This window comes from Saccostrea cucullata, unplaced genomic scaffold, assembly GCF_032062105.1.
Source record: "Saccostrea cucullata isolate Sc308-1 unplaced genomic scaffold, CSIRO_AGI_Scuc_v1 ctg15469, whole genome shotgun sequence".
Classification (NCBI taxonomy): Eukaryota; Metazoa; Mollusca; class Bivalvia; order Ostreida; family Ostreidae; genus Saccostrea; species Saccostrea cuccullata.
In genome coordinates, this window is record NW_026940389.1 from 1 (window position 1) to 12,069 (window position 12,069).

The 12,069-nt window shown below is 34.4% G+C and overlaps 2 protein-coding genes across 2 annotated transcripts; one reads left to right on the top strand and one right to left on the bottom strand.

Moving 5' to 3' along the window:
* Window positions 1–23: 23 nt before the first annotated feature.
* Window positions 24–6,924, bottom strand: LOC134255327 (uncharacterized). Its single transcript, XM_062737849.1, has 7 exons — window positions 6,692–6,924; window positions 5,398–5,574; window positions 4,652–4,747; window positions 2,631–3,902; window positions 2,300–2,406; window positions 1,723–1,951; window positions 24–920 (listed from the first exon to the last, which is right to left on the bottom strand). The coding sequence occupies exons 1-7, from the start codon at window positions 6,744–6,746 to the stop codon at window positions 805–807; spliced, it is 2,052 nt and encodes a 683-aa protein (XP_062593833.1). The 5' UTR covers window positions 6,747–6,924; the 3' UTR covers window positions 24–804.
* Window positions 6,925–6,973: 49 nt separating this feature from the next.
* LOC134255326 (uncharacterized) lies at window positions 6,974–10,014 on the top strand (the record flags this gene model as incomplete). Its single annotated transcript, XM_062737848.1, has 3 exons — window positions 6,974–7,168; window positions 8,133–8,240; window positions 8,491–10,014. Coding segments are annotated over exons 1-3 (1,696 nt in total), but the record flags the coding sequence as incomplete, so codon positions are not given.
* Window positions 10,015–12,069: the final 2,055 nt, after the last annotated feature.

Below are 12,069 nucleotides of genomic sequence, written 5' to 3' on the forward strand. Positions count from 1 at the left end.
AATTCATATAATTAAAAGACGGGGGAAAAACCCTCACACATACCTACAAAACTTCAAAACGATTTAGCAAGTATGCATAAAACAAAGTACAATGGTTTCAAATAGTAAAAGAAACAAAAAATAAAACCTATTTACAAAAGTAACAATGACTAGAAAAAAAAGTTACATGAAAAATGTAAGTAAAAAAAAATTATAATTTTTTCCGTGAATCAATAAAAAACATTTATTATGCTACATTTTGCAAAAGCCATAAAATTAGTTTGCAACAATAAATGTAAAAATATACAGAAAAACACACGTCTGTTCAGCATATACATTGTCAACAGTATATAAAATGTAAAACCCAAAATACAAACAGAAATTATCAAAATAAATGAAAATTAAAAGCACAACCATGACTAGAAAAATGCCATCACATTTGTGGGGGAAAAAATCAATTGGATTTCTCAGTAGTTTGAATTCCACCCCTTCACAAAATTTAATTCAATTATTTGTGAGAACCTTCACAACACTGGTATTTGAATTTTAAATCACATAAAAAAATGAAAAGAGGATTACTAACTTGTGAAATGAATATAAAAAACCTTAGTTGAAAGCATTTTTCACAAATAACATTAAGAAAAATGTTTTATTTACTCAGTTTGTACATCTGGAAAAAAAACTATACAAGAGCGAGTCTAATGGCTGATATTGGAGCAAATATTTACAACTATGGATGCTTTGAAGTATTTTATATGAAACTATTTAATAATGCTGTTCATTGTTTCAATTAAAATTTTTTTTACTCTTTTTTTTCCGGTCAGCTCACTGGGTTGGAGTTTTGGTGTTTCTTTTGTATGCACGGACCATTGTCCCTATCTTTTCATTAAGAGCTGTGATCACTGCTCTACTGTTCAGCCCGAATGTCTTTAAGGCATAAGCTAAAACACAAAAAGCAAAGAATAATTTCCCTTCAATTAAAAGAAAGACATTAGAAATATGTACATGAAACACGAAAAAAGCAAGAATTATTTCCCTTTATTTAAGAGAAAGACATTAGAAATATGTACATAAATTTACACTGTACAGTTGTTATGAAAAAAAAAAAATAAAGTAGACAGAAAATTAAGCAAATATAATTTGCTTACTTCATAGCATACTGATTCTCTGTACAGGACTAAAAATAATTGATGGCCTGCTGGTCTGGGACCAGTGAATTTTAAATAGGGTTGGTGCATTGTTGAGAACATGTGCCCTTTGGCTTTTTAAAATCTACTGCTGAGTGGAACAGTGAAAGTACTAAGTTTGACCAGTAAAAATTTAAGGGGATAACCTGTAACCGGTGGGGAAAAAATTCTTTCCCAACTATATTAAATGCAAATTAAAATTGACTTGAAATTTTCATTTATGCATTCTGTTAACTGTAAATTTGCCCCTGACAACCAATATAAACAAAAGATTTTTGTAAAACACTTCTCCATCCCCCCCCCCTCCCCCAAATAATTGGATTTTTTCTAAGTCTAAGAGGGCACAACTCTGGCAAAAAAAGCCCAATCGTACCTAAAACAGAACTTGACCTAGATATTCTTATGATTATTCTGTATAACAAATTTCATATCAGTATGTGCAACCTCTGCAAAGAAAATGAAAAGAAACTTTGTAAACCAACAGACCAACTGACAGACAGCAGCAAAGCAATATGAACTTCCTCTTTAAAGGGCATTATTAAGAAAAGTATTCTACCTTTCAAGGCTTTTCCAACCAGAGTATCTGCCAATTCACATCCTGTTTTTCCAACCACGTCCTGTGGTTGGAAAAACCCATTGATCATTAGTTTCAGAGCACACGACTTCGTTTTCCCTTTAAATGTCCCCTGGATGTCGTTCAACCAGGGGACGGGCACGAGGAGAGGTTGTCCCTCGACCAGCTCAACGTATCCTGGTGGGGCATGACTGTCAGTTTCAAGGATTTTCTACAATTGAGAAAAAACTTAGTAATCTATATAAAGAACTGGAAACCTTTCATTATCATCATTGACTTCTTCACCTGAATTTTAAATAGAATTTGCTTTTGCACAAACTTTGTTTATGTTAGACCCAGCATTATTATGGGAATTAATATTCATCTAGTAAAGTTACCAAGTTAGGCTACATTTAAAATAATGTTTGGCCTCTCCAGACTCAGCATAGAGCCCCCTCCCCAAATTTAAAAAATCATTACTGAATTTTCATTAGATCGGGAAAAGGCGATGAACAATAAAGAAAGCTTTTTCAAGATTCAAGAGCGTACAAACTCAAAACAGAGAAGCAAGCACACTTACATAGTTACATTTGTTAATCTTAATGCCTCTTTTCGGCATGTAGTGGTCCTGGCTTGAAAACAGGGCAACATTGTTTGCAGAGGATTCATTGTGTTGTGTCCGGGATTCTGAAATTATAAAGCATTCCATATTGAAACAAAGACACTAGATCTTTAATTTATTGATCATGTATATGGATTACACATGCATTAAAAGTTTAGTTTTCAAAAGATTACATTTTTCAAAAACAATACAAATGAACATACATATATATGTATATAAATAAAAAAAAATGGGGGGGGGGATTTCAGTAAAAAAATTAATTTTGATGTACGCTAAAAAAAAAAAGAACCTAGTTCCTCTTTCAATCTGGTTGCTTCACCTCTCCAGTAATCCAAATCTCTCTCCATCTGATCCATGTATGTCTGTAAACTCTCATACCTCTGGTCTTTAACTAAGCATGTTTCACATGGTCCAAGATTCGATTGAGTAAAGTCCGAGTTCGTTAATGAGGTGAAATTTGTTAAAGGGTTTGAGACAGGAGATGGTGGTCGTAGATCTATAGGAGTTAATGTGGAAAGTGATGAAGAGTGTGGTGCATGATGTTTTGAGACAGGTGGGGAAAAAGCAGGAAGTGCAGAAGGTTGTGCATAAGAGTTGAAAACAGACGGGGAAGACATAGGAAGTGCAGAGGGTGGTGCATAAGGGGTTGAGACAGGCGGGGAAGACATAGAAAGTGCAGAGGGTGGTGCATAAGGGTTTGAGATAGGCGGGGAAGAGACAGGAAGTGCAGAGGGTGGTGCAGAAGGATTTGAGCCAAGGGCAGAAGTAACAGGAAGTGCAGAGGGTGGTGCATAAGTGTTTGAGACAGGCGGAGAAGACATAGGAAGTGCAGAGGGCAGTGCAGAAGGGTTTGAGACAGGCAGGGAAGAAACAGGAAGTGAAGAGGGTGGTGCATAAGGGTTTGAGCCAAGGGCAGAAGTAACGGGAAGTGCAGAGGGTGGTGCATAAGGGTTTGAGACAGGCGGAGAAGACATAGGAAGTGCAGAAGGGTTTGAGACAGGCAGGTAAGAAACAGGAAGTGCAGAGGGTGGTGCATAAGGGTTTGAGCCAAGGGCAGAAGTAACGGGAAGTGCAGAGGGTGGTGCATAAGGGTTTGAGACAGGCGGAGAAGACATAGGAAGTACAGATGGTAGTGCAGAAGGGTTTGAGACAGGTGGGGAAGAAACAGAAAGTGCAGAAGGTGGTGCATAAGTGTTTGAGATAGGCGGGGAAGAGACAGGAAGTGCAGAGGGTGGTGCATAAGGGTTTGAGACAGGCGGGGAAGATATAGGAAGTGCAGAAGGCAGTGCAGAAGGGTTTGAGATAAGAGGGGAAATAATAGATGGTTGATGAGGCACTGAATTAGTATATGGAAGTGTAGTTGAAGGTTGGCAAGGGTTAGAAAAGGGCAAGGAAATATTTGGTGTTGGAAACAGGGGTAAGAATTGATTAGTTACAGTTTCTACCGTGTTATTACCTAAAGTTTTGGAAGTTGGCATGCATTGCTTAAAAATTTCCTCAGCATCTTTAATTGCCGTCTCAGCTCTTTGTTTTTCTTCTTTTTTCTTTTTCTCTGCATTTTCTGAAAAAAAAAATACAATATATTTTTTTCTACTTAAGGACATAATAAATAAATTGCTAGATTCTCATCCAAACTTTTTTTTAAAAATCGATCGCTGCTTGTATTTCATCGTAAGTGTACTCGGGTTAATCCCTTAGTTATTTCGAATTTAGGCATATCAATAGCCATTAACAGCACGCATTTAATTTCAAAGTTATGTTTTTTTCTCTTGATCTGTGGGGGTTACTATTATAATATTACGTTTAGCTGTTTAGCCTCGATATGTCCGTATTATAAACATGGACGCAAAGAATTTAACAGTGAAGAATTTTATTTTGTAAGAACATGCAGTATAAAAACACATAAGGTGAAAACTTAATTATTTGCACCTTTGTATATCACCTGGTCAATCAGGCATAATTATTGCTACCAACTGTAATGACAGCCGCCAGGGAGTACTTCAATATAACCGTTATGAAAACAACTCATTATCACCTGTGGGGACCGATCAGTGGCTTCAATATAAGCGAAATTTCAATATATCCGATTTCAATATAACCGTTATTTTAATGCAAAGAATATGAGAGGCAAAAACTGGGGATTTATTTCTATTTCAAAATAAGCGAGTTCAATATAAGTGGAGTAAGCTGTATATGTGTATAATGTATACTTGAATTTTCTTGGGAGTGCATCAAATGTCCCTTTTCTCCAGATTGGAGAAAGAGCATTATGTATATATTCAATAATACAAATTACAATTGAATTGTTACCTTTTTTTTGTTTTACAAGTTCACTCTCTGATTTCCTCTTTCCTTTGTTCGGTTTCCTTTTATCTTTCAGAAACTTTGAGCATTTTTCTTTATCGTCTGAAAAAAGGAATGCACACTATATGACATTTGTTTAATATGAATAAACATTCCTTAAGTCAGGAATTGTTTCCTGATGAAATACCAGCAGAAATAAAACCATTAACATATATTTTCATTTTTATCTTTAATTGCTTTTTCCTACACAGAAAAAGGTTGATTTCTAAATATCAAATTAAAATGAGAAATAAGAAAATACACATGCAAGCTAACTCCTTCCAATCTTGTAGTCAAAACAAATGTACATTTAAGAATTTTTTTTAAGTTGTGTGTGACCTATTGTTAGGTTGGCATATATCATAAAGTTTGCTAGCTTTTCGCTGCCCAATATCGCTCAATACTTATTAACATATTTGTAGCCTTATTGTACGTATCATCACATTAGCACGTATCTCTGTTTACATTTCTATTTGAGAGTATATATGAAAACAGTTTATTCAAATACATTTCATATTTGCCTACAAAAACTTTTATCACAGCAAATGTGAATAGAATAGGTATATAAAAAAATTCTGTCTAATGCAGAACTGTGCAAACTGTTTTACTGTTAATTCCAACCTTTATTAATTTTCATTCCCATTTTATTATTTCTCTTTTCCTTTTTTTCTCTCCACAGTATCATAATTTTAATATAGAATACCAGCTAGTACCTGATGCAAACACAATTTCCCCCTCGTAGGAATTCCCGTCCCTCCACATCCCAGAGCAGGAATCCCCAACGGCAAACGATCTGTCTAGTGCTGTCTTTCCATCATCGTCCTCTATGTCTTCACCTGATATTGGATCACTCAGCTCTTTGTCCAATGTAAATTGTACAACATACCACACTGAAACCACAAATTTAAATTAGTATTGTATATCAATACCATTACAATTTTGAACAGACTGCTTGTGTGCAGAGTTCTTGAAATCTTAACGTCCTGTCGGATAAAAACAACCAAGGACCAATTAATCATGCATTCTGTGGCAGACCAAATGACCGGTAAGTGTTGACAGAGGGATTTACAGGCAACTCGTACACAAACCGAGTCGTACACAAAAAGTCAACTCGTACACAAATCAGAAGTCAACTCATACACACACTAATTTCATTTTTCTTTTTAACGTTTTCCTATGTGATTTAATGTATAGTTTTCCTCAGTGTTAAAAAATTCTTTTTGTGCCACTGATTTAAAAAAAAAAAAATTATAAAAAATTCAAATACAGTATTCATCTTTTAACTGGAATTTTTAGGTTTTTTTTTGACATAGAAATCTGTCTGGACTGACAAACTTCACATGGCTGCAGTCAGTCCAAATGACTGACCGCAAAAAAAGATTTCAAGAACACTGCTGTATAGTGATTGGGAACCGAATAAAAATAGTTGGATATAGTCAGAACAGGAGTATCTTTAGTTAATATCTCGTTTATGAACTAAATTCAATTGTGACGGTGTATGTACCTGCAAATATTTGTGAAAGACAGTCACACTAATTCAAATTTTTATCTAAGTGGCTTTTTCCATGGGCGTCGGAAGTGGGGAGGGGTGCTTAACTAACAAAAAGTGTAAACCCCAATTTTCAATGCCTAATTTATTATGTATATATTAGCCCCTTCATGGTCAGTCCAGAACAAAACCCCACTAAAGGTTTAAAGCTTGAATCACAAAAAATGGGGGGGGGGGGGCTACACAAAATTTGGCAAGAAATTATTAGACCCGAATTTCGACCTGTCGCCCATGTTCATTTGTAACCAGTTGAATACAGGGGGTCAGAATTTGCAGCATAGCAGATGGGTAAAAATAAGACATCATTCAGGGATGTAAAGGCTAAATTGACGACATAATAACGTAAACTAGAAACTATATAGTCCTGACTTTCAAGTACTATCCTCTATTATACAGTTATGTGTTTTATATGAATTGAATATATAAAAAATGTAAACACGTCATATAATTATACATACTAATAACTCCCTCCAAAAATCTCCCTGGTGGTTTCACCTTTCTTCTTCCAACCATTTCTTTCCAATTTCACAGTGACCGATTCGTGATTTGAGATTTGACAAGTCCAGATTTTGGCTCGAGTCAAGAATTGCGCCAAGATCTACGATTGGTCAATATATTCGAATATAAGATATACGAACAGTTTTTAGAAAATCGAAAGTATTCGTAAAGTAAATTTGAGAAAGATTTCAGTTTACTTTTTTTCAATATAGATTGAAACAAAAAAACTGATACGAATATAAAAAAATAATCTAAAGTTTTGTTGATGAAGGTTAAATGTTTTTTTTCGTTTCGTTATAATAAGGATTATCCAGAATGCAATATTCCTTTGTTTACTTCCGGTAATGAAACCTAAAACCAAACACAAAGGAAAATGGCAGCAAAGCAGATACATGATCCAGAAAAAGACGAAAACATTTGTAATATTGAAGGTGAAGGTATGTAGTTCATTGTAGAGAAGTCTTTATGAAATACACATTCTTTAGCTATGTTTTTTTTGTACAAAATAACTCCTTACAATGGTTAACACGTATGTACATATTGTATTCCCGAATTTCCTGTGTTCTTGCACGTTACTCGTTAGTCTATCAAGCTCGCTTCGCAAGCAGCACTGCTCATACCGGTCGATGGACCTTTTTTAGACTATATTCTACCAGGTCCAGCACAATCTCTTGATTAAGCTATATAGCTTTATTAAGCTATTCAAAATAGCTTGATAAAGCTATTTATATGCTATTTTTTACAAAAACGTTTTTTGAAAGAATTAAACAGAAAGTCGCAAATATTTAACTATTCATATATGTAATGGACTATCAAAAATACAACCCAAATCATAGAAAGTTCTAACATTGCTGCTGTTGAATACTTTTAAGCAAAATATGAATTTCCATTGTTTGAGTAACTGTGTATGTGGTGAGGCGTGGGTAAGTATGATTGCTTCTCATTGTGCTGAACTGTTAATATAACCAATTATCCTGTTGGCCATAACTGGTCTCCTTTATAATTTCATTCAAGAAATAACTGTGTGGTCACTCATCAGTAGCCCCAAAACTTTTAAAACTTTGAGTACAAAGTCTCTCAATGAGACGCAATTTGGTGAGTGATTTTTACATGCATTGTATTCAGAAGAGTACAAAGTTTAATATTTCCACTGCACGAAGGTGCGACTTTTTGTACATGCTGAAAAAATAACACATTTGAGAAAACAGTCTGAGAAAATAGCTTAATCAAGCTATTCTGAATAGCTTAATAAAGCTATATAGCTAAATCAAGCTATATAGCTTAATTAAGAGATTGTGCCGGACCTGTCTACATGCAGCTGCAGCAGACATCAGAGACGTATAAAATATTTATCTGCTGACATATGTATTAGTAAGCGTACGTTTTAATTTTGGTTTACAGATGATAATAGTTGCATTGTTGAAGATGGTGCTTTCATGGAAACCCAATGTGAGGAACAAATGGAGTTTCATTTTGATCAGGACTTGGGAAAGGAAATTGAAAGAGAAGGTAATTTAAACATAAAATTATTTATTGTAAAGGCAATAAAAGGCATATGTATTGGGATTCATATAAAATGGTATGGCATGCATACCATGGGCCTCTGTAATCTATATGTATATATGTATCTCTGTAATGTTACACATTTAGTTCACAAATACATTTTCAAAAAATTTAAACAATTTTATTTAATGTAAAATTCATGCCAAAAAAACTACTATATATAATTTGTCTTACTTTGTTTCCTTTCTTTTTTAAGAGAGCTCTCAACCAAAAAAGCAACGGAAGATTGACAATATGGGAAGAGTCAGACCTAGTACATACTCCAAAACTAGTCCCAAAAAAGTACCTCAGAACACCCAAGCTACTGGAGCAGATTTTACTGGAGACAATTGTCAACCAAACATCGAAGTTTCAGATCAAGATGATTCTTCAAATTCAACCAACCAAAAATCATTTCATGACATTATAAGTGAAATAATGGAGAACCAAATATCTACAGAAAATGATGTAGAAGATGATTTTTCTTTTGAGGATTTGATTCCTGATGATGAAAATGAAACAATTGCAGAAAATGAAGATGACCTGTTATTTACGGAACAAGAAGATATGGAGAGTTACACAAGTAACTTGATTCAGAATGAGGCTACCATTTATCCTGGACACTCAATGAGTATACACCACAGCATGGTTTTGATTCTTTTATATGCTATTTGTCACTCTATAAGTGGGGCTCAGTTAGCAGACACTCTAACACTCATCAGTCTTCATTGTCTACACACACATCCAGGATTGAAAAGCATATACATGTTTAAAAGCTACTTTGCCGACATGCAGTCTCCATTGAAAAAGCATTATTTTTGCAAAAAATGTATGACAAATATTAAAGAAGATGACAAAGTCTGCCCATCCGAAAACTGTGGAAGGACGTTCAGTGGTGCCAAAAACAAGGACTATTTTATAGAAATACCCTTGGAAGAACAGCTGAAGAAAATTATGCAAAGACCCGGGATACTGAAAGCTATTCAGTCTAGATTTTCTAGGAAGAAAAAACAGGTAGATGGTATTGAAGATATCTATGATGGCAAAATGTACAGGAAATTATTTGAATCGGGAGGTCCACTGTCCCCAGAAAATCCATATAATATTTCCTTTTCTTGGAACACAGATGGAATTCCAGTTTTCAAGAGTTCAAAGTTTTCTTTGTGGCCATTTTACTTAATTATAAATGAACTCCCGTACAGACAAAGAATGAAGAAAGAAAACATGATCCTGTGTGGACTTTGGTTTGGAGAATCAAAACCTTTTATGAGCCTTTTTACAAAGCCACTAATGAAGTCACTCAAAATGCTTGAAACAAATGGAATTGAATATGAAGTAGATAATGAACAAATCTTGACTAAAGCATTCCTAATTTGTGGAACTGCAGATCTTCCAGCCAAGAGTCTGGTATTGAATTGCAACCAGTTTAATGGACAGTTTAGCTGCCTAAAATGTCTACATCCAGGAGAAACATACAAGACTCAAAAAGGAGGAAGCGTTCATACATTTTCATATAATGCCTCTTTACCAATGCATGAATCGAGAACCTCTGAAAACTGCCTTCGTGATGCTATTCTAGCAACCGAAAACCGGAAAACAATAAATGGAATTAAAGGTCCATCATTTCTAATGACTCTAATGTCATATGACTTTGTAAACTCGACATCTATTGACTACATGCATGGTGTACTTCTTGGCATTACAAAACTGCTTACAAAATTATGGATCAGTACTACTCACAGTAAGGAGAATTTTTCCATTTCCAGTTATGTTGAAGTTATCGATCAAAGACTTCTGATGATTAAACCACCATCAATTATTACGCGTGTTCCTAGAACCTTGTCTGACCACTTCAAGTACTGGAAAGCCTCAGAACTGCGTTCTTGGTTATTCTTTTATTCACTCCCAATACTTCACGACATTCTTCCTGGAGCTTATTTGTTACATTTTGCTTGTTTCGTTCAAGGCATATTTTTATTGTGTACAGACAGTGTATCGTGCAAAGACATAGAAAAAAGTCAACAACTCTTGTCATATTTTGTGCACATGTTTCCATCTCTCTATGGAGAACGTTATGTAACCCTAAATATGCACTCTTTGTTACATCTGCCACAATGTGTTATGGATTTAGGGCCTCTTTGGGTATATTCATGTTTTCCTTTCGAAAATATAAATGGCACACTGATGGAATTATTTCATGGGACCCAGAATGTAGAATTGCAGATAATGTGTGGTTTAAACATTCTGCAAAACATGTCAAATATGATCAAAGATTTTGATGATGAAAGACTCCTTGATTTTGCCAACAAATTGCATCGCAAACACAGTTCTATAGGACCCATTCTTGGAACTTCTTCAGCATCATATCCTATTGGAAGGAGCAGTATTGTTGTATTAACAGATAACATGTTTAGCAAGATTATGAATGAGTGCAAATTCAGGCCATCCAAAATGTTGTCATACAAGCGAATTTCTCTCAGAGGAAGGGTTGTGCATTCACTGGATTATACCAGAGTACAGATGCGAAATTCCTACACAGTGACTTATTATGATCTCTCAGACAAAGAAATGCATTATGGCCAAATTCAATATTACATTTTAGCAAAATCATGTGAATGCTTTGATGACTTGTGTCTCTGTAAGTCAGATTTAACTGCTGTAATTAATGAATTGAAGTGTACAAAACAGTCAGTCATTGAGAGTAACTTTTTAAATGCAGACGTTCCACACATACAAATGGCCAGGACAACAAATAATGTTCACATTGTAAATGTGTCCAAAATTATGAATGTTGTGGTTTATTTAAATTTTTCAGAGAAATTGCCTGATGAAAAGATCTTCCTCTGCAGTTTTCCAAATACTATCGAGTCGGATTAAATCATAATTCTAATAGACAAGATTCAAAATTAATGTTTGGTTAAAAAAATAATTCAAATAGTTATGTCTTTACCAAAAGTTATTTTTTTGTTTGAAAATAATTTTATTTAGACTTGATGTTATTTGTATTTAAAATGTTAATTTTGTGTACAGGGTAAAAGTTATTAGTATTTGATAAAACATCAAATTTTGAGGGGAGAAGGGAGTATTTGCTTTTGTGTGTGTAACATTAGTAAAGATCTACCAGTCAATCTACATTTTGTTAGAATAGTTAATGTACATGTATGAATTTTTGAAGACTGTAAACTTAATTTTGTTTTTCTGTTGGACATTAATATTATGACATTTTGATCTTGCCTCTAACCCCTGATGAACTTGTACATGCAACATTATATATATAACTGTAAGTTTTGGTTTGTTTTGAACATCCAGTATGTACTCATATTTTTCAGATATGAATGAATGAAATATTATAAATTATAAATCTTTTGTGTTAGTTGTCATGCTCAGAAATCAAACATCAGGATGAATGTTTAATATAACAGGTTCTGAAAGCTTTACTTGAATAATAATAGATAAACTGGTGACAATTGCAAGCTTCGTGCAAACAAATTTGCAAACTTAAGTTTCTTGCACACTTCCTGCAAACATCTTTTTAATTTTTAAGTTTCCTGCAACCTTCCTGCAAACACTTGAAGGTAGAATTAAGATTCCCGCAAACTTCCTGCGAGCATTTTAGCTAGTTTAAGATTCCCGCAAACTTCCTGCGAACATTTTAGCTAGTTTAAGATTCCTGCAAGCTTCCTGCGAATAATGTTTTACATTGACAAAGTTTCTTGCAATATTCCTGCGAATAGTCCAGTTCCTGCTAGTTTGCAGCAAGCTTGCAGCAAAAAGCTGCAATGTTCGCCGGAAGTTT

Bases quoted from the DNA above. Each gene is read 5' to 3' on its own strand.
- LOC134255327 (XM_062737849.1), bottom strand. From the start codon at position 6,746: ATGGTTGGAAGAAGAAAGGTGAAACCACCAGGGAGATTTTTGGAGGGA. The intron at 5,575-6,691 runs GTATGTATAATT...TTGTGGTTTCAG, and splicing joins ATTTTTGGAGGGAGTTATTA to TGTGGTATGTTGTACAATTT. The intron at 921-1,722 runs GTAGAATACTTT...TTTGTGTTTTAG, and splicing joins GGTTGGAAAAGCCTTGAAAG to CTTATGCCTTAAAGACATTC.